This window comes from Ranitomeya imitator, chromosome 5, assembly GCF_032444005.1.
Source record: "Ranitomeya imitator isolate aRanImi1 chromosome 5, aRanImi1.pri, whole genome shotgun sequence".
Classification (NCBI taxonomy): Eukaryota; Metazoa; Chordata; class Amphibia; order Anura; family Dendrobatidae; genus Ranitomeya; species Ranitomeya imitator.
Window position 1 is genome coordinate 524216661 of NC_091286.1, and position 21981 is coordinate 524238641.

At 40.7% G+C, this 21981-nt stretch overlaps 1 protein-coding gene across 1 annotated transcript in view; it reads right to left on the minus strand.

Moving 5' to 3' along the window:
- The window catches only part of LOC138637838 (guanylate cyclase soluble subunit beta-2-like), a 125395-nt gene that overhangs the window by 10379 nt on the left and 93035 nt on the right, over nucleotides 1–21981 (minus strand). Inside the window, exons 13-15 of the mRNA XM_069726762.1 lie at nucleotides 18729–18883; nucleotides 4626–4843; nucleotides 4444–4545 (exon numbers count right to left, since the gene is read on the minus strand). Of these exons, the coding sequence (XP_069582863.1) occupies nucleotides 4444–4545; nucleotides 4626–4843; nucleotides 18729–18883 (475 nt within the window). The remainder of the gene's footprint in view (nucleotides 1–4443; nucleotides 4546–4625; nucleotides 4844–18728; nucleotides 18884–21981) is intronic.

Consider the following 21981-nt stretch of genomic DNA (forward strand, 5'->3'; position numbering starts at 1 on the left):
TCCAATTAGAAATGTAGTATTGTTTTTTTTTATCTCTCTTTACTCACATGCAGGCACTGCAGGACCTTAGGTACCCATGGTTACGGCCACTACCAACTAGCTACCTGTCATTGTTTCAGTGGACATAACCATGGATACCTAAGGTTCTTCCAATGCCTGCACATGAGGAAACAGACATAGCGAATCAGAAAAACTATACTATATTTCTAATTGGAGGTGTTTGCTAATATTATTATTATTACACCTACTACCTATTGGGCTAGGATCTTGGAGATGGGACTAGCCCTTTAAGCCTTTAATATTAAAGTTCTGGAAAACGTCTTCAACCAGATGTTAAATGAGAACACAGAAGTGCGATCTGACATGAGCGTTATCAGATTCCAGATTATCTCTTGACTTTTTCAAACAATCATCTTCAACCCGACGGCCATTTTGGACTTTCCCATAGTCCTTTGTATGACATATTTTTCCTAGAAAACAATATACACAGTGCATTAGAATGAAGTGATGAAATATTGCTCGGGGTCATTCTCCAGCTTCTCCATATGCACAATGACTGTGCGCAGGGAGTATGGGGCTGGATAAAGTTGAGCCGGCTTCATACCAAACATGTGACGGCTGTGGTATACAGCTGACGCCCACCTGCTGAGATTGGAGCTAACCCTAATCACTCCACGTTTTTTCTTTTAGTTTTTTTAAATACATTAATAATGAAAGCTATACAAAATAACAATTATAACACTGTCTAAACGAAAAACCATTTTTGTTGCTCATAGCAACCAATCGCAGTGAAGCTTTCATTTTGTACTCTGCTATCGAAAATGAAAGCTGAGCAGTGATTGGTTGCTATGAGCAACAGAAACCTTTTCTTTTGGATTATTTGGTAAATCTGCCCCATTGGGTATTAGGCCTTTCTTGGAGATGAGTAGCATTTTTACTTTGACAAAAGCAGTTGAAATAATAGGAAAGGAACTTACTGATAATCTGTAATTTCAGAAAATATATAAGAATGACACATATAGCAAGGACTAGCTGTCATGGTGTCCATTATTTTGTTGGGAAGACATTGATGCACGTAGCTCTAATCTTCCTATTAAAGATTGCAGAATTTTAGACAGGGGCTTCAATGTAAAAGTGAGCATACCCTTAAATTAAAAATTATCAAAAATGATCTATTACATAAACTAGGTCTTTTTAAAAATATTATTTAAACATTTTTGATAATGTTTTTCAATTTTCTATATCACTGTCTATATGAAAGAAGATCAGAAATCTTCCAATTTTCTAATTTGCAAATAGGCTTAATACTAGACTCATATTTCCTGTCGTCTTTTCAGCAGTCTCATTATCATCATAGACAGTATCGCAATGAAAAGTAATAACATCTCTATATTCAGTATATTTACAGCTCATCGCCTCCTCTTTCTTTTACAATTACCTTTGCACAAATCAGAGCATGAGCAGAAAATATTTCTATACAATTCAGTAGGGTCTGAGCCAAGCTGCTTACGTCTGTGTGGCTACTGAAAAGAACAGGAGTTGTGAGTCTAATATTAGACCTAAGGCCTAGAGGGAAAATTGCAATGTGTTTTTTTTAATATACATAGTCATATAGAACATTGAAAAAAACACTATTAAAAAAACAAAACATATACTTAACATAAAAACCTGGTATAAACAATAAATTATTTTCTGATTACAAATTCTCTTTAAGAGCATTTCCTAATTACCGGTATTACATGCAGCAATAGACAAATGGTGACATTACAATTTATACAATGAACTTGTATGACTGTACGTCTTATGTGAGGAATGCCAGCAACCACCCTAGATTGTAAGAGGATTAGAGCATAGAGCCAGTTACAAAACCTGGTGCAAACCAAAATAACTTTATACTTGATCAGGCACAAAGCAGGTTGGCTAAAGACAAAGGCACTGAGCTTTGTGAGTTGCGAGTTTGCATACTTTGATTGAAATTTTAACAGAGACCTCATTCATTTTTTACATCTTTTTCATCCTCTTTTTTGTTGCATGTTTTTCACCTTTTGCAAGGTGCAGACAGGCCCTTTAGTGTTGGCTGGGGGAATTTGAGGTACTTGTCTTTGTGCAGCGCACCTATATGGTGCTGGGCAGCACTTATGATCTAAGGGTACGGGCCTTACCAAAAAGCTATAAGCTAGACATTGAGCACTACACTAATCTGTGTGACAAAGCAACTCAGCTTTAATACACAGTTCCTCTCAAGACGCGCCAACTTCCCTATAACATGCTCAAAAGAAAATGGTCTGATCTGCAGTACCTGGCAGCAGCAGCTACACAGTAAAAGGGGCAGCTCAGTGCATCTCCATTCAATGGTCCCACATGGTCACTACTGTAGCTAATAACACCCGAATGGTGGGATTTCTGGGTGTTGGATCCCCAGAAATCTGATATTGATGACCTACCCTCTGGATAGGTTATCAATATCAAATGCCAACTGAACCAATTTAAAGGGGTTTTCACACAAAGTACATTATAATCAATAGATCTTGGAATAATAATACGTTCCACAATTAGATGTGTTTAAATAAAATGTTCCAGTGCTGAGATAATCTTATACATGAGCCCCTGCTGTGTACTCGCTGAGGATCTGTTTATACCAAGGAAGGTGACGGGCACAAGGGGGCATTCTTTGCGTCTGGAGGAGAGAAGGTTTTTCCACCAACATAGAAGAGGATTCTTTACTGTTAGGGCAGTGAGAATCTGGAATTGCTTGCCTGAGGAGGTGGTGATGGCGAACTCAGTCGAGGGGTTCAAGAGAGGCCTGGATGTCTTCCTGGAGCAGAACAATATTGTATCATACAATTATTAGGTTCTGTAAAAGGACGTAGATCTGGGGATTTATTATGACGGAATATAGGCTGAACTGGATGGACAAATGTCTTTTTTCGGCCTTACTAACTATGTTACTATGTTACTATGTTACTGTGTAATGGCTGTGTCTGACCGTACAGAGACATGGTCTGATCACACCACATCTCCTGACAGGGGAGGAAACAAAAGAGAACACAGACAGGACAGCAGGGGATCACAGCTGATTCTTTCTGTGAGGTAAAATATTGTTTAAAAACAGGGAAATGTTTTATCTCACAGAAATAATTAGTTGTGATCTTGTGCTGTAATGTCTGGATGTTTCCTCCCCCACCCTTGCCCAGGAGCTGTGGTATGATCAGACCATGTTCCTGTATGGTCAGACGTACGGTCAGACACAACCATTACACAGCACACAGCAGGGGCACATGTATAAGATTATCTCAGTACAAGAACATTTTTTTTAACATATTCAATTGTAGAAATTATTTTTAATTCCAAGATCAATTAATTAAAATGTGCTGTATTTGTGGGGAAAATCCCTTTAACTCCCAGTAAGCTAATAACAGTCAAGGTTTTACTTACAGCTGTGGCAAAAATTAAGAGACCACTGCAAAATGTTCAGTTTGTCTGATTTTTGTCTTTATAGGTATATTTTTGAGTAAAATGAAAATTGTTCTTTTATTCTTTAAACTTCTGAAAACATGTCTCCGAATTTCCAAGCAATAAATTTTATATTTTTTTCTGAAAAGGAGAAATGGTCAAAATAAAAAAAAAAACTTAGTGCTTTCAGACCTCAAATAATGCATAGAAAGCAAGTTAATAATCATTTAGAAACAACAATACTAATGTTTTAACTCAGGAAGAGTTCAGAAATCAATATTTTGTGGAATAACCATGATTTTTAATCACAGCTTTCATGCGTCTTGGCATGCTTTCTGCCAGTCTTTCACACTGCTTCTGGTGCAAAAATGTAAGCAGTTCTTCTTTGTTTGATGTCTTGTGACTATCCATCATCCTCTTGATTATATTCCAGAGGTTTTCAATGGGGTTCAGGTCTGGAGATTGGGCTGCCTATGACAGGGTTTTGATGTGGTGGTCTTAATTTTTGCCAGAGCTGTATATGCCATTGTTATAAGATGAGCATGGCGCTCTTTCAGAAGAGTGTGCTCAAGTAGGACCTTACCGTGTACAATAATAATATCAAGAACTCGGCACTCTTGTATTGCTTCAAGAAGGTGCCTTTCCACCGGTAGTTTATCCCACAATTCCTAGCCTTACTTAACCAGGTCATTTTCCCACCGCATCTGCAACTTGATTGTCTGATGAAGGTCAAAAACGTCACCGGAACATTACATTAGTTGATTATGAACTGCAAAACCAATTAAAGTTATTGAAGCAGTATGTGAGTGTTGAGTTTTTTATATTATTTCCGATGTGCTGTATACAACATTACTTGCCGGCCCATAAATGGCTCAATTAGAGCAATAGTACTACCAGGGTATTTTTGTACAGAGAATTCGAAGCCCTAAAGAAAACACATTGAGCAACTACTTTTTTACGTCGTAACTATAATGCTAAAACAATACTCACGCGGTAGATTGTTGTGCCCCCCGGTGTCTATGAAGAGTAGACTATCATCATAGTGCATTGGAATCGGAGGGCCTGCATTCTGGATAAATTCTTCTTGTGTTGCTGTACAAAAATATAAAATATTATAGCTGATCTGCAGATTGGATATTTGAACTGTAAATGGTTATACACTGCAATTTTACCTTGAGGACATGTCATTTGTAAGCTGCCCTTGTGGAGATCATCATGCAGAGACTGTGAAGACTCCCTTCCTGAATCGGTCTCCTTCGCTGGTCTTCCTAAAATCTCATTTTCTTGAGCAGTTACATTTCTCACCAGGAAGTACGTGCACATTTTGCCTTTTCCTTTTACATCGATTTCTCCTCGTGCAGCAATTTCAAATTCTTTATCTTTAAGACATCTCAATAAGAAATAGATAAGACAAGAAAAGATTATTTATGAGCTTCTCTGGGGCATGATGTCTTAACAATAGAAAGAATAAACCTCACGCAGAATTTTTTCTTTATAAAACATTTCTCCTGGGTTTTCATTTTTCAGCCAGGAAGCATAAATGGAGCTCTGAAGTGTAAACACATAAATATCCGCCTTTGTCATGTTCACTTTTATAGGGCAATAATGAAAATGCTAAAGTCTTAGCCTCTGACATTGCCAGATGATCTCCAAATCTGTCAGTAATTGTAATTCCCTCCATTCCAAGCACACCTCCAATCTTGTAGGTCTATCTGGCTCTTTGTTAAGAGGGATGTGAATGATATGTTAAAGTAGTCTTTTTATTTAAAAGAAAAAAGAAAAAAAAACACTTTTGTCAGTGTCTCACTGAGGCAGTGATTTGTTACACACTTCAGATAAGATCAGTAATAGATCACACAGGCTGCCATTGCTCTCAGCACTGTGAGTCCTGTTTACACAGGGCAGTGCATTGGCAAGAACAATAATCTTTTGTGCTGCAAAAAAGATCATTATCTGGGCGATCATCAATCTATTTAGACTGCGAGATTATTGTGAAACGAAAGGAGCTTTCCTAGGACCCTCATTCATAATAATCATGCAGCATAAATGGACCTTAAAGGAAGTTTAAGAACCCCAAAACGGTATTTAAACTTTCTGAACATTTGTGCAGGGGACTTAGCCCCTAGTTATAACAAATTATAATGATTATATTGCACATAAAAAAATGTCACATCATATACTCAACACTACAGATTTGCAGCACAAATTAACTAAACGATTACCTAAATATTGACAGTATTTAAATTTCAACTAATTCAAGAGGCATTTGATAAACACCATTTTTGTTTTCTCCTTCTGGTGCAAAGATGAACAGATTTTTGGCAGTTCCAACTCTTGAACAGGCCACATAAAGTTGACCATGAGAAAAGCATGGAGATTGCAAATCGATCCCTACTACTTTCAAGGACTGTCCCTGAGCTTTGTTAATGGACATTGCAAATGCCAGTAGAACTGGAAACTGGAGACTATAAAATCAAAAGGAAAATCAGATGGAATGTGTGGAATTCTTGGAATGAAAAGGTCCTCTCCATTGGAGCATCCTGTTGCTGAGCTGTGTATCTAATCCTATCCTGTGTGACACTGTCTGCTGAGGTATGTATTTAATTCTATCCTGTGTTACACTGTCTGCTGAGCCGTGTACCTAATCCTATCCTGTGTGATACCGTCTGCTGAGCTGTGCATCTAATCCTCTCCTGTGTGATACATTCTGCTGAGCCGTGTATCTAATTATATCCTGTATGTTACTGTCTGCTGAGCCGTGTATCTAATCCTATCATGTGTGATACTGTCTGCTGAGCCGTGTATCTAGTCCTATCCTCTGTGATACAGTCTGCTGAGCCATGTATCTAATCCTATCCTGTGTCATACTGTCTGCTAAGCCATGTATCTAATCCTATCATGTGTGATACTGTCTGCTGAGCCGTGTATCTAATCCTATCCTGTGTGATACTGTTTGCTGAGCCATGTATCTAATCCTATCCTGTGTGATACTGTCTGCTGAGCAATGTATCTAATCCTATCCTGCATGATACTGACTGCTGAACCATGTATCGTATCCTATCCTGTGTGATACTGTCTGCTGAACCATGTATCGTATCCTATCCTGTGTGATACTGTCTGCTGAGCCGTGTATCTAATCCTATCCTCTGTGATACTGATTTCTGACCTGTGTGTCTAATCCTATCCTGTGTGATACTGTCTGCTGAGCCATGTATCTAATCCTATCCTGTGTGATACAGTCTGCTGAGCTGTGTATCTAATCCTATCATGTGTGATACAGTCTGCTGAGCCGTGTATCTAATCCTATTCTGTGTAATACTGTCTGCTGAGCCGTGTATCTGTGTTGGCATGGTAATAAATTGTTATTTCCAGATTTACAGATGGACGATAACATCATAGAATGATAAGAATAATAGGCCTCAGTTACCACAACTGCCTACAAGGAAAACAGTTGCTCATAGCAACCAATCACAGCTCAGTTTCTTATAAACAGCTCTGGTGAATTGAAAGATGCTTAGTGATTGTTTGCTGATACATACACACACATACAAACTCATTTCTATATGCATATACAGTTAGGGCCAGAAATATTTGGACAGTGACACAATTTTCGCGATTTGGGCTCTGCATGCCACCACATTGGATTTGAAATGAAACCTCTACAACAGAATTCAAGTGCAGATTGTAACGTTTAATTTGAAGGGTTGAACAAAAATATCTGATAGAAAATGTAGGAATTGTACACATTTCTTTACAAACACTCCACATTTTAGGAGGTCAAAAGTAATTGGACAAATAAACATAACCCAAACAAAATATTTTTATTTTCAATATTTTGTTGCAAATCCTTTGGAGGCAATCACTGCCTTAAGTCTGGAACCCATGGACATCACCAAACGCTGGGTTTCCTCCTTCTTAATGCTTTGCCAGGCCTTTACAGGCACAGCCTTCAGGTCTTGCTTGTTTGTGGGTCTTTCCGTCTTAAGTCTGGATTTGAGCAAGTGAAATGCATGCTCAATTGGGTTTAGATCTGGAGATTGACTTGGCCATTGCAGAATGTTCCACTTTTTGGCACTCATGAACTCCTGGGTAGCTTTGGCTGTATGCTTGGGGTCATTGTCCATCTGTACTATGAAGCGCCGTCCAATCAACTTTGCAGCATTTGGCTGAATCTGGGCTGAAAGTATATCCCGGTACACTTCAGAATTCATCCGGCTACTCTTGTCTGCTCTTATGTCATCAATAAACACAAGTGACCCAGTGCCATTGAAAGCCATGCATGCCCATGCCATCACGTTGCCTCCACCATGTTTTACAGAGGATGTGGTGTGCCTTGGATCATGTGCCGTTCCCTTTCTTCTCCAAACTTTTTTCTTCCCATCATTCTGGTACAGGTTGATCTTTGTCTCATCTGTCCATAGAATACTTTTCCAGAACTGAGCTGGCTTCTTGAGGTGTTTTTCTGCAAATTTAACTCTGGCCTGTCTATTTTTGGTATTGATGAATGGTTTGCATCTAGATGTGAACCCTTTGTATTAATGGTTTGCATCTAGATGTGAACCCTTTGTATTAATGTCATGGAGTCTTCTCTTTACTGTTGACTTAGAGACAGATACACCTACTTCACTGAGAGTGTTCTGGACTTCAGTTGATGTTGTGAACGGGTTCTTCTTCACCAAATTAAGTATGCGGCGATCATCCACCACTGTTGTCATCCGTGGACGTCCAGGCCTTTTTGAGTTCCCAAGCTCACCAGTCAATTCCTTTTTTCTCAAAATGTACCCAACTGTTGATTTTGCTACTCCAAGCATGTCTACTATCTCTCTGATGGATTTTTTCTTTTTTTTCAGCCTCAGGATGTTCTGCTTCACCTCAATTGAGAGTTCCTTTGACCGCATGTTGTCTGCTCACAGCAACAGCTTCCAAATGCAAAACCACACACCTGGAATCCACCTCTGACCTTTTAACTACTTCATTGATTACAGGTTAACGAGGGAGACGCCTTCAGAGTTAATTGCAGCCCTTAGAGTCCATTGTCCAATTACTTTTGGTCCCTTGAAAAAGAGGACGCTATGCATTACAGAGCTATGATTCCTAAACCCTTTCTCTGATTTGGATGTGGAAACTATCATATTGCAGCTGGGAGTGTGCACTTTCAGCCCATATTATATATATAATTGTATTTCTGAACATGTTTTTGTAAACAGCTAAAATAACAAAACTTGTGTCACTGTCCAAATATTTCTGGCCCTAACTGTAGATAAAAATCTACTTTTATTTGCTATGCAAATGAGGACACTTTGTTGCACCCTAAAGGTACCGTCACACTCAGCGACACTGCAGCGATATAGACAACGAGCCGATCACTGTAGCGTCGCTGTTTTGGTCGCTGTAGAGACGTCAAGCACAGCAGCTCCAGAACGATGCAGGAGCGATCCAGTGACGTAACGGCGACTCACTTATCGTTCTCGCTGGTTGTTAGCTCCATGAAAAACATTGCTGGCATCGTTGCTTTTGCTGTCAAACATGACGATACACGCCGACCTGACGACCAAATAAAGTTCTGGACTTCTAGCTCCGACCAGCGATGTCACAACGGGATCCAGATCGCTGCTGCGTGTCAAACACAACGAGATCGCTATCCAGGACGCTGCAACGTCACGGATCGTTGTCGTTCTCGTTGTAAAGTTGCTGAGTGTGAAGGTACCTTTAGTGTTCCTTAAGCCTTGGTGCACTGTTACGCCTTCCTATTTGCATAACACCATGAATACCTCACATTGATTGACTTGTCTCTATGGCCGAGAGAAAATGCTGGTTCTCCTGTCTGCGCTTGCACACTGACACTGGGTGATTGTGGAGAAGGGCTTACAGTGTCATTGTGGGCGAGAACACAATAGCTACAGGCGAGCTCTAACATCTGGCTCCTGCCTGTCTGTGGCTGCCACCTCCAATACCTACTGGACAGTCTTAGGCTAGGTTCACACTAGCGTTGCGCCGCCCTGCGTCGGCGACGCAACGCGCGACGCACGTAAAAACGCGCGCAAACGCGCGCAAAAACGCGCGCGTTTTGCGACGCGTGCGTCGTTTTTGATGAAAATCGGACGCACAGAAAATGCTACAATGTAGCGTTTTCTTGCGTCCGACGCTAGCGTCGGAAACGACGCACGTGGCGAAAAACGCCACCAAAACAACGCACGCATCCCCTATGTTAAACATAGGGGCGCGTCGCCGCTGCGTCGCCGCTGCGTCGCCGGCGCAACAGCGACGCACATTGGCGGAACGCCAATGTGAACGTAGCCTTAATGGACAACTTGTAACTTCTAATTCATGGTGTTACCCATGTGTACTTGATGGCTATGGATATCTTGTAGTTGAAGAGACTTAGTGGCTGAGATACTACTGTTCAGGCACAAGACCAATGGGTGTTATGCCCACCACTGGGTGGGCTGGCCCTGAATAATCACCGAGACAGACTTTGGAGTGCAATAAACATGTACACACTTGAAGGCCCTTTCCGGTTTCACATGTCCATGCAACACGGAGTTAGCTCAGGTCTGAGTTTCACGGTATGTTATACAGGAACACATTTCACAAGCTGGTGTGCTTGCAGTTCAATAATAGGCATGCAAACAGAAACAGTACTTCTCAAAAATACATAGAAACATACAATCTTTGCTAGACAATACAGTTCGGTGAGTATTTCAGTGTTATTTTTCATTAGAAATCCTTACATGTTCCCTGTGGCTAAAATCCAATTTTACTTGAGAGTTTTAATGGCATTCCACTCTCAGATGTCACACATTCTTCTCTCCGGCCCGTAAGTCCTCACAATCAGCAGGGTAGCGGGATTCTTCATCATGTGCCAGATGACCAAGACAGAAAGCCTTCTGCTCTAACCTACGCATCATAGGACACATTTATTCCACCACCTCTCTAATGACTTACAAAAATATGGTGAAATGAAATCTCACTTTTATGAAAGGATGTCTTATCACTGAAGCCCACACAAAATTTTGCTATAGAACTCGTCCAAACCATTCTTTTAACCTAGATGCCCTAAGAACTCTACACCAAGTGATGCAAGCCTATGCATCTAGCATGGTTTGATGAGAGCCATGATTGGGTAACAAATGTAGAGAGGTACACTACATTTAGAAAGGACAGGAAAGATAAAAAAAAAGGTGGAGCGGTGTGCATCTTCGTAAAATCCACATTAAAACCTGTGCTCAATGAAGACATTGGGGGGAGTTACAGCAATGTAGAGTCAATATGGGTAAATGTACATGGGGATGGTAATAATGGAAAGTTGCTAATTGGAGTTTGCTACAAGCCTCCTAATATAGCTGAACAGGTAGAGGAAGCTATAACAAATTAAAAGGCAGCCAACAGTAAAAGGGTTCTTATAATGGGGGATTTTAACTTTCCAGACATTCAATGGGACATAGAATCTTCTGGTTGTGTTAAAAGCTACAATTTCTAAAGGTACCGTCACACTAAGCAACGCTGCAGCGATTCCGACAATGATCCGGATCGCTGCAGCGTCGCTGTTTGGTCGCTGGAGAGCTGTCACACAGACAGCTCTCCAGCGACCAACTATGCCGGTAACCAGGGTAAACATCGGGTTACTAAGCGCAGGGCCGCGCTTAGTAACCCGATGTTTACCCTGGTTACCAGCGTAAAAGTAAAAAAAAAAAACACTACATACTTACATTCCGGTGTCTGTCCCTCGGCGCTCTCCTTCTCTGCCCTGTGTAAGCACAGCGGCCGGAAAGCACAGCGGTGACGTCACCGCTCTGCTTTCCGGCCGCTGTGCTTACACAGGGCAGAGAAGCAGAGCGCCGAGGGACAGACACCGGAATGTAAGTATGTAGTGTTTTTTTTTTTAACTTTTACGCTGGTAACCAGGGTAAACATCGGGTTACTAAGCGCGGCCCTGCGCTTAGTAACCCGATGTTTACCCTGGTTACCAGCGAAGACATCGCTGAATCGGCGTCACACACGCCGATTCAGCGATGTCAGCAGGAAGTCCAGCGACGAAATAAAGTGCTGGACTTTCTGCAGCGACCAACGATCTCCCAGCAGGGGCCTGATCGTTGCTGCGTGTCAAACTGAACGATATCGCTAGCCAGGATGCTGCAACGTCACGGATCGCTAGCGATATCGTTTAGTGTGACGGTACCTTTATCCACAGTTCAGGACAATTAACTCTCTCAGCTGGTAGATGAACCAACAAGGGGAGGTAATCTGCTGGATCTGGTTCTGTCAAATAGACCAGATACAATTTCATATCTACAGGTCAGGGAGCCAGTGACCATAGCATCGTAAGTTTCAATGTAATTTTCAATCAAACATTCAAAAGGGGAAATTCCAAAGCCTGGAACTTTAAGAAAGTGGATTTCAACAAATTAAGGGAAGAGCTTAATCATATAGACTGGGACATTTCATGGTAACTGGGGATGCCGAACATAAATGGGGCATTTTTTAGGAAATACTACTAGAATCCTGCAAAAAACTAATACCATCTGGTAATAAAATGTCAAGGAATAAAAATAAACCATTAAGGATGAACAGGAAAGTACAGAGTTTAATAAGACAAAAACAAAGGGCATTCTAAATCTTGAAAGCTGAGAATACTGAAATAGCATTTCAGGAGTATAAAGATCTAAATAAGAAATGTAAAAAAGAAATCAAGCTGGCAAAATTATCTACAGAGAAACAAATCAAAAACATTAAAATAAATTCCAATTTTTTTAATAAATACATCAAGGCCATAAAGTAAAAAATAGATGGTATCGTCCCATTAAAAGATGACAATAACAAGATAATCACAGAGGACAAAGAAAAGGCAATTTTGATCCATGTTCACTAATGAACTGTCTGTTACAATGATCATTCAACAAGTTAAAAATCAAAATTCACAAAGTAACATAACTAGTTTAACACAAAAAGAAGTGCAATTACGTCTGAGCAATATAAACATTGACAAATCCCCCTGCCCCGGTGGCATTCATCCACGGATACTGAGGGAATTGAGCTCAATAGTTGACAGACCACTGTATCTCATATTCTCAGACTCTCTTGCAAAGGGGTGGTGCCACAAGATTGGAGGATGGCTCACGTGGTACCAATATTCAAGAAAGGTAAGAAGGTGGATCCGGGCAACTACACCCAGTAAGCCTGACATCAGTAGTGTGCAAAACTTTTGAGGGCATTATAAGAGATGATCCGCAGAAATATATTGCACAGAAAAATATAAGAACTGACAACCAGCATGGATTCATGAAGAATAAGTCATGTCTAACATGCTGGGTTTCTATGAGGAGGAGAGTGAAAATCTGGATGTAGGTAATACAGCTGATGTGATTTATCTGGACTTTGCAAAGGCACTTGATACAGGACTGGGGCAAACTATATGCACATGGGTAAGGAATTGGCTAAAAGACAGGAAACAAAGAGTTGTCATAAATGTTACATTCTCTAAATGGGATATGGTCAGCAGTGGGGTACCACTTGTGGATGGGATTGAGCGAAAGTGTCAGTCTTTGCTGACGACACCAAACTATGTAGGATATTAAATTCTGACCTTGACATTACAATATTTCAAAACGATCTGAATAAGAGGTCTGTGTGGGCAAACACTTGGCAAATGAGATTTAATATAGATAAATGTAAAGTAATGCACCTGGGAGGGAGTAATCCTAGCTTAGAAAAAAGATGTCTCAGAGGGGATCTTATTTACATGTATAAATATATATGTGGCCAGCACAAAACACTGGCACATGACTTGTTCCTTCCAAGGACCGTGCAGAGGATTAGGGGGCACTTATTACAGGTGGAAGAAAGGCGATTCCGACAGCAAAACAGGAAAGGGTTCTTTACAGTTAGAGCAGTCAGACTGTGGAATGCCCGACCACAGGAGGTAACAATGGCAGACAGACACTGTATCAGCTTTTAAAAAAAGGCAGGACAATTTCCTTGATACACATAACATTACGGGTTATAGCTAGATTAATGACAAAATGTACGGTTGGTGGAGAAAGGTTGAACTTGATGGACCTAGGTCTTTATTCAACCTACGTAACTATGTAACTATGTAACTATAATGTCTACCAGACTTCTCTGAAAAAAAAAAGAGTCAATGGAAGCATCCTGCAGCAGCAAAGTCTCAAGGACAATTTTCCCAGGCACCAAGTAGCCTAATTGAGGGAGACTACAGTACCTCCATTAAATAAGAAAGCTCCACATATTACAACATTACATATGCAATAAATATAGTGAAACATTACAGTGTCACTTGGACAACAGAAACAGATAGTCTGCAAATTGCGTAGAGAAGGCAATTTTAACACCTTAAAGTGTATTGACACTGAAAGGTTATTTCCTAGGAACACTTGTTTCACAATTATCTTGCAGTTCTACTCAGGCTGCTAATCACCCCATGAATAGGCAAAGTGCTTGTTCATTGGGTGAAAATATTTTTAAGATAGCTTAAAAATCATCTTTCTCGGCAGCACATCATCATGTGTAAACAGGATTTGGGCTGCCAAGAACAACAGCCTATGCCTGAATATTCTCTTACAGATTGCTCAGTGTGCATCAATTACCGCGGTCTGTCTGTTGTTAACATAATAATAATAATAATAATTTTTATTTATATAGCACCAACATATTCCGCAGCACTTTACAATTAGCGGGAACATGTACAGACAATAAATTCAATACCAGTTAAGACAATTTAAACTGTGACATTAGGGGTGAGGTCCCTGATCGCAAGCTTACAATCTACAAGAAAATGGGGGGACGCAATAGGTGAAAAGTGCTTGTTATTTCAGGTCTGGCAATTATAATAAATAGGGATTTTCATATAAAGCTGCATGATCCGGTCATCAGCCCGTGTGTTTAAGTGCAATAGTCAAGTATCAAGTGCAGTTATGTGCATGGAGGGTGTGGAGACAGATGAATAGTAGGGTGCAGATTCAGAAAAATATTTGGTAGGAGGGAACAGGGCAAAGTTAGTTTACTGAGTAGTTAATGTCGTAGGCTTGTTTGAAGAGATGGGTTTTTAAAGCGCGCTTGAATTGGTCAGGGCTAGGTATCAGCCTGATCATCTGGGGAAGTACATTCCAGAGAGCTGGCGCAGCACAAGAGAAGTCTTGGAGATGGAGGTGCGAGGTTCATATTATGGGGGATGTTAGTCTTAGGTCATTTGTAGAACAGAGGGCACGTGTAGGGCGATAGACAGAGATGAGAGAGGAGATATAAGGCGGTGCAGAACTGTGGAGAGCTTTGTGGATGAGAGAGATGAGTTTATACTGGACCCTGTAGCGAATGGGTAGCCAGTGTAATGAATGGCACAAGATGGAGGCATCGGTGAAGCGGCTTTAAAGAAATATGACCCTGGCTGCCGCATTCAAGATGGATTGGAGAGGAGAAAGTTGGCAAGAAGGAGACCGATCAGAAGAGAGTTGCAGTAGTCCAGACGGGAATGAATAAGAGCGACAGTAAGAGCCTTAGCAGTTTCAAAGGTGAGAAAAGGTCGGATTCTGGAGATGTTTTTAAGATGCAGGGGACAAGAGTGAGTGATATAGGGAGTAAAAGAAAGTTTGGTGTCAAATGTGACCCCAAGACAGAGGGCATGCTGCTTGGGAGTTATGGTTGAACCCTCCAGGGTAATTTCGATGTTGGGTAGAGTGAGGTTAGTAGAAGGGAGAAACACAAGAAGTTCCATTTTGGAGATATTTAGTTTCAGATAGAGGGAGGACATGATGTTAGAGACAGCAGACAGACAATCCTTGGTATTTTGAATTAGGGTAGGAGTGATGTCAGGGGAAGAAGTGTATAATTGGGTGTCGTCAGCATAGAGATGGTACTGGAACCCAAATCTGCTGATTGTCCAATAGGGGCAGTGTATAGAGAGAAGAGGAGGGGGCTAGGACTGAGCCCTGTGGAATCCCGATAGTAAGAGGACGAGGAGAGTAAGAGGAGCCGGCAAAAGATACAGTGAAGGAGCAGTCTGAGAGGTAGGAGGGGAACCAGGAGAGGGCTGTGTCCTTGAGGCCTATAGAGCAGAGCATAGAGAGGAGGAGCTGATGATCCAGTGTGGAATGCTGCGGAGAGATCCAGGAGAATCAGCAGGGAACAGTGACCTTTGGCTTTAGCTGTTATTAGATCATTAGAGACTTTAGTGAGGGCAGTTTCAGTGGAGTGTAAAGAGCAGAAACCAGATTGTAAGGGGTCAAGAGAGTTATCCAAGAGATAGCAGATTAGAAGGGAGTGGACCAAGCTTTCCAGGAGTTTAGAGATGAAGGAAAGGTTAGAGACAGGTCTGTAGTTAGCAGTGCAGTTCTGGTCCAGGGATGGCTTTTAAAGTAAAGGGGTTATGATGGCATGTTTAAATGAGGAGGGAAAGATACCTGAAGAAAGAGAGAGGTTAAATATTTTAGTCAGGTGAGTGGTAACCACTGGTGAGAGAGACTACAGGAGATGTGAAGGAATGGGGTCACTGTTGCAGGTTGTAGGCCAAGCAGAAGCCAGGAGCTTGGAAACTTCTTCTTCTGAGAAAGGCTCAAAGATGTCTAGTGAGCTTGAGGTGCGGCAGGGCATCCTGATGGATGTGGTTGATTTTTTCTAGGAAATAAGTGGCCAGATCCTCACCACTGAGGTTGGTGATGGGGGCCTGTACTTTAGGTTTCAGGAAGAAGTTTAAGGTTTCATCTAGGGCATTCTTCAGTGTATTATTGAAGTGTGACAATGCTAAGTCTGGACAGGAGAGGGAGGAGATGGGGGCTAAAGATGTGTGGAGATTGTCCATAAGCTGCTGGATTTTAATGGTATGTTTATTCCAATAAGTGTGGTAAGTGGGGGTGTCCCAGGTGAGGAGACAATTCTTGACAGAGAAGGAAACAAGATTGTGGTCCAAGAGCGGGAGAGGGGAGTTAGTAAAGTCGTGCAGCGAGCCAGGATGGGAGACCTATCTATTGATGACCTATCTTCAAGGTAAGCCAGCAATATTTGATTGATGGGGATTAGTGATGAGCGAATATACACGTTACTCGAGATTTCTCGAGCATGCTCGGAGATTTCGTTTTTCTTGCTGCAGCTGAATGATTTACATCTGTTAGCCAGCATAAGTACATGTGGGGGTTGCCTGATTTCTAGGGAATCCCCACATGTACTTATTCTGGCTAACAGATGTAAATCATTCAGCTGCGGCAAGAAAAAGTAAATCTCCGAGCACTAAAAAAATACTCGGAGGACCCCCGAGAATGCTCGAGAAATCTCAAGTAACGAGTATATTCGCTCATCACTAATGGGGATGCGACACCTGTAACCCCTGTCTGATACCGGCGGCAAACAAATTTCTCGGATGCTTCCGAAACAAACCAGGTCCGTCAAAAGTATGGTGGTACTACAGATCCATCCCCTGGTCACATGAATGGAGGGTGAATCTACAGTACCCGCCCATGGACACCATAGAAATGATGGTGCTGCTGCGTGCCAGCAGCATCCCCGAGACCTTCCGGATGGGCGTAGCACCCCATCAATCAGATATTGATGGTCTCTCCTGAGTAGTTGCCAACCACTTAATTTCTTACTAAGAAAAGAACTATGAAGGACTATATTTACTTTCCCTCTAGACAAGAGGATTTCATCAAGTTCAGCATGACCGCACTGAACAATATACCATAAAGACGATGCAATTATTCCACACATATTTATGGATTCATTACATTTCAATGGAAAAAACAGTGACGCAAATCGACAAAAATTCTTGATTAAAAAAAAATCTGCAGGATATTCCAGAGGGATCAAACTGCACATGGCTTATTAGTTGTCTGCTACCATAGGGAGTCATATGCGTGCACAGAAGCTGTATACACAGGATGGTTGAATTGTTTAATCAAAAATATTTTGTTTTTCATGTCTTTTGAACAATTGCAGGCTAAACATAGCATCCCGAGATCTCAATTTTTTTGTTACTTACAAATGAGATCGGCCTTTCAGTCATACCTGAGAAATACGGGCACAGATCGAACCATCTCGTTGTTACCCCTGATAGGAATTCTTAATTCGCAAGGTCCACAGGGCCTTATTTCCTCTTTGTATACCTATATGTTATCAGTGGGAACTGGGTCTGCTTTAAGATCTGTTAGGGGAAAATGGGAGGGACTTATCTCTGATGTGCAAGAAGAGGAATGGGAAGAAATTCTAGAATCCTCTCTCAGGGTGTCCCCATCGAATAATAACAGGATGACCCAGTTATATATAATCTATCAATCATATTTGACTCCGATATGACTTTTTAGGATGGGTCGATTTCAATCATCAGGAATGTTTACGATGCCACTCACCGGATGCAGATTTTGTTCACATGATATGGAGATGCCCGTCATCCTTCAATATTGGAAAGAGGTGACGTCATTATTAACATCCTTATTGTCTACTCCTGTTCCTCTTGAGCCGCTAATTTATCTGTCTGGGGTATGGGATGAGGAGGCCTGGCATCATTATGTCTGGATTTTTCTACGGGAAACGTTCTTTATGGCACGGAAGGTATTGGCATTACAGTGGATGGGGGGATCGTGTCCCTCCCTTAGAACCTGGATTGAGCTGGTGAACTCAGTTATCCCATATAAACGCACATTGTACCAAAATAGAGGATGTCAGGGTAAATTTGGTAAAATCTGGGATAGATGGAACTCCTCTCACCTTACTCTATAAATTCATAATGATTGAATATCAATGCAAGGGATTTGGCTTTTGTTCTGGGGACATCGCACGGAGAAAAATATAAAGTATAGTGTTAATTGGCGGAATAGTAGTAGTTACTATAGATATGGTTTTAGTTGTAGTTTAGGAACTTTGCATATTTTTAGCTCCATGTTTCCATTTATATGATTCAAGTGATGTAAATGACTTGATATACACAGTCGTTATAAATCTCATTCTGGATATAAATAAGGGTAAATACCCTACTTTATACAAACGACATATGCTCTGTAATATGGGCACAATAACGAATACAAATGTGTATATTGTATTACTTTATTTTATGGTTAATAAACTAATTTAAAAAAAAAAAAGAAACAATATTTTGTTTGAAATTAAACATTTGCTAAATCATTTGACATACAGAATTATTTGCTGGGGATTTTGCTTTTTATAATTCTTATTATGAATGTTTTAATCATTAGAAACAACGACAAACCAGGCACCCTGAGAACTATAGCATGCAAACATATGAAGATTTTCAACAATTAGAGAATGGAGTTTACCTGTAGGCTTCTGGGCTCAGGTGAATCTTACTGGGAACACCATGACTTTCCATCCTAGAAGCCGTATTCACAGTATCCCCAAACAAACAATATCTAGGCATCTTCTCTCCGACAACTCCAGCTAACACTGGGCCAGTATGCAACCCTACTCGGATCTATAGAATAAATGAAAGACAAAAAAGTCTCCATCACATAAGTTTCCATCACATAAGGAAGCAAAAGCCCCGATTCATCATTGTACATTGTAGTTTCTCCACCATGCAGCATACGGACAGCACATGGACACCATCCATGCGCTATGTGTGTTTTTCACAAACCCATAGACTTGCGCTTGCCCTTGTCATCTGGAAAATACAGACATGTCTCCATGTGGTTCATACAGACACACAATCTATGTAACAACATGGACATATGAAGATCACCATAGGTTATAATGGGTACTTGTGGTATCCGTGAAAAAAACGGATGCCATACATGTACACATGAAGTGGGCCTTAGACATATGCACAACTTTTTAAGGATTTGCGACGTTTGGCTCTATAAAGTCTTAAAAAAACAGCAACACCATTTTGACCTATGGGGGAAAGTAGGTCAGTGCATACCTTAAGACAAAAGTAGAAAAGTGACTTTGATAAATGACATGTGATGAATTGGGGTCAAAGAGTATACTTCTTGGTTGCTAACACAACCCTTATTTAAGAGTTATAGTTCTCATTGATAAGGGAAACGATGCCTGGAACAGCTGTATGCAAGTTGGATATGATGACATTTGTAAGGAATGAAGGGGATGTGCCACTCACAGTAGAACTGGAGACAACTAATTGAGCTAAATGTCGTGGATCATAGGAGTCAGATGAAACCGTGATGGCCTATCCTAAGGATGGACAATCTGTATTTGAAGGGAACCTGTCACGTCAGATAATTAACCTGCATATATAGGGTTAATGTGAAGGTTAAAAGCATTATGAGGATGCCCAGCTGCAACAGTGAAAGTGCAGCACCAAGGAGAAAATTAATTTCATTGCTCCTGGCTTTCAGTCATACAGGCGAGTCAATGCAGCTATGGAAACTGCACAGTCACAGTGAATGGCAGCTGTAAGCACGCTCTGGCAATGAGGCGGACAGATGACTCTGAAACTGATGCACTGCTGAGCTGGCTGTCAGTCAAAGTGTCGGGGTGTGCTAGCAGTCTCAGTATAGTGACCGGTGACTCTGGGACTGCCGTCTGGAATCTTGTTCACTTACACAGATTGTACCCTTGACAAAGACCACTTTATGGTCGAAACGTTGGGAACATTTTCTGTTATATCCTGTTTTCATGGCTGTGAACTCCCAGAATAAATAATTATAATAATAAAGAATTCTTCATTGGATGCAAGACTTTTTCACTTTTGGTGTGCTGGAGGTTGTTCTATTATATTGTTCCAATTTTTTTCCTCCTAAGCACCAGCTGATATTGTGTGCGGGTGACCCTGGTCATCTATATTGAAAATTTTTTTTTTTTTGTATCCATGCTGGCATACCTACATGACTGAAAGTCGGTGGCTCCCAGGAGGAATAAAGTTAATTTGCTCCCGATTGTTCCACTTTCAGTACAGCGGCCGGGCACTATCCTAATGCTGGTAACTGAAGATTAACTCTATATCTGCAGGTTAACAGCATTATCCGATATGTCAGGTTTCTTTAAATGGATAGTCCAGTAACAGAGAATACATAATATGACAATAAAAGCAAACTTACATTCCCTTTATTAGCAAATAGTATTTGATTTGTCTAGAAAAAGCAATCATTATAGTCAATTTTAATAACAGCAGTCTTATTAAATATTTCCAAGAATGTTAGTAAGGCAGGTGCTGATGCGCATATGCAGTACTACGCTGCGCTGCTGGGACTTGGCATAGCTTAACCCTCCGTGGTATAGGTTATCTTCAGGTCGCAGCCTCCTCCTGCCTGTGTTCACATTACAGCACAGGTTTCTGCCAGTGTAACCAGACGTTTCTCAGAAACACCGCAGCGTTTCATAGTTTAATATGTATGGCTGAAATCGTGCAGCCAGCATCTGATACCCGCTGCTCATGGATTGGGCAGCATGTTTCAGCATTCAAGTTCCCTTTAATACCCATTTCAGTACAGCTATGTTTCCATTTACTCAAAAGAAAAAGTCTTCCTTTTATTTCCCCCCTAGAATATAGGGACATTGAAATACACTGCTATATACAGATGTATTTCTATGTACCAGTATTATCTGCCTGTGGGTAAAAATCCTCCTAATAATGTCACTGGAGGCTGTGGCTCACAGTTTCAGCAATGATGTAGGTTGTGGGTTCGATATCTGGGGAGACTCAAAAACAAGAGAAAATTACTATTTTTGCAATTGTTTTTCATTATTGTTTAGTAGTCTTATAGGAACCAAAAATCAGATTTTTTCTTTACCTCCAGAATGCAAGGACATAGAAATACATTGTTATGTGCAGATGTGTCTCTATGTACTAGTATAATCTGCCTGTCAGTTCAGAGTCTGCAATGCAGCTTCAAGTATACAAAATTCTCCTATCTCCATCTCTATAGGTTGTAGCTCATAGCTTTAGCTACTGCCTACAATGATATAGATTGTGGATTTGACTCCTAGGGAGACCAGATCAGTGATCACAAGAAAAGAGAATTATCTAATTAATGTAAGTACAGTTATATGAAAAAGTTGGGCACCCCTATTAATCTTAAGCTTAATGTTTAATAAAAATTGTTTTTTTTGCAACAGCTATTTCAGTTTCATATATCTAATAACTGTTGGACACAGTAATGTTTCTGCCTTGAAATGAGGTTTAGTGTACTAACAGAAAATGTGCAATCTGAATTTAAACAAAATTTGACAGGTGCATAAGTATGGGCACCCTTATCATTTTCTTGTTTTAAATACTCCTACCTACTTTTTACTGACTTACTAAAACACTTTTTTTTTGTTTTCTAACCTCACTGAGCTTTGAACTTCATAGCCAAATGTATGCAATCATGAGAAAAGCTACTTAAAGTGGCCACTTGCAAGTTGTTCTCCTGTTTGAATCTCCTCTGAAGTGTGGCATCATGGGCTTCTCAAAACAACTGTCTAATGATCTGAAAACAAAGATTATTCAACATAGTTGTTCAGGGGAAGGATACAAAAAGCTGTCTCAGAGATTTAACCTGTCAATTTCCACTGTGAGGAACATAGTAAGGAAATGGAAGAACACAGGTACAGTTATTGTTAAGGCCAGAA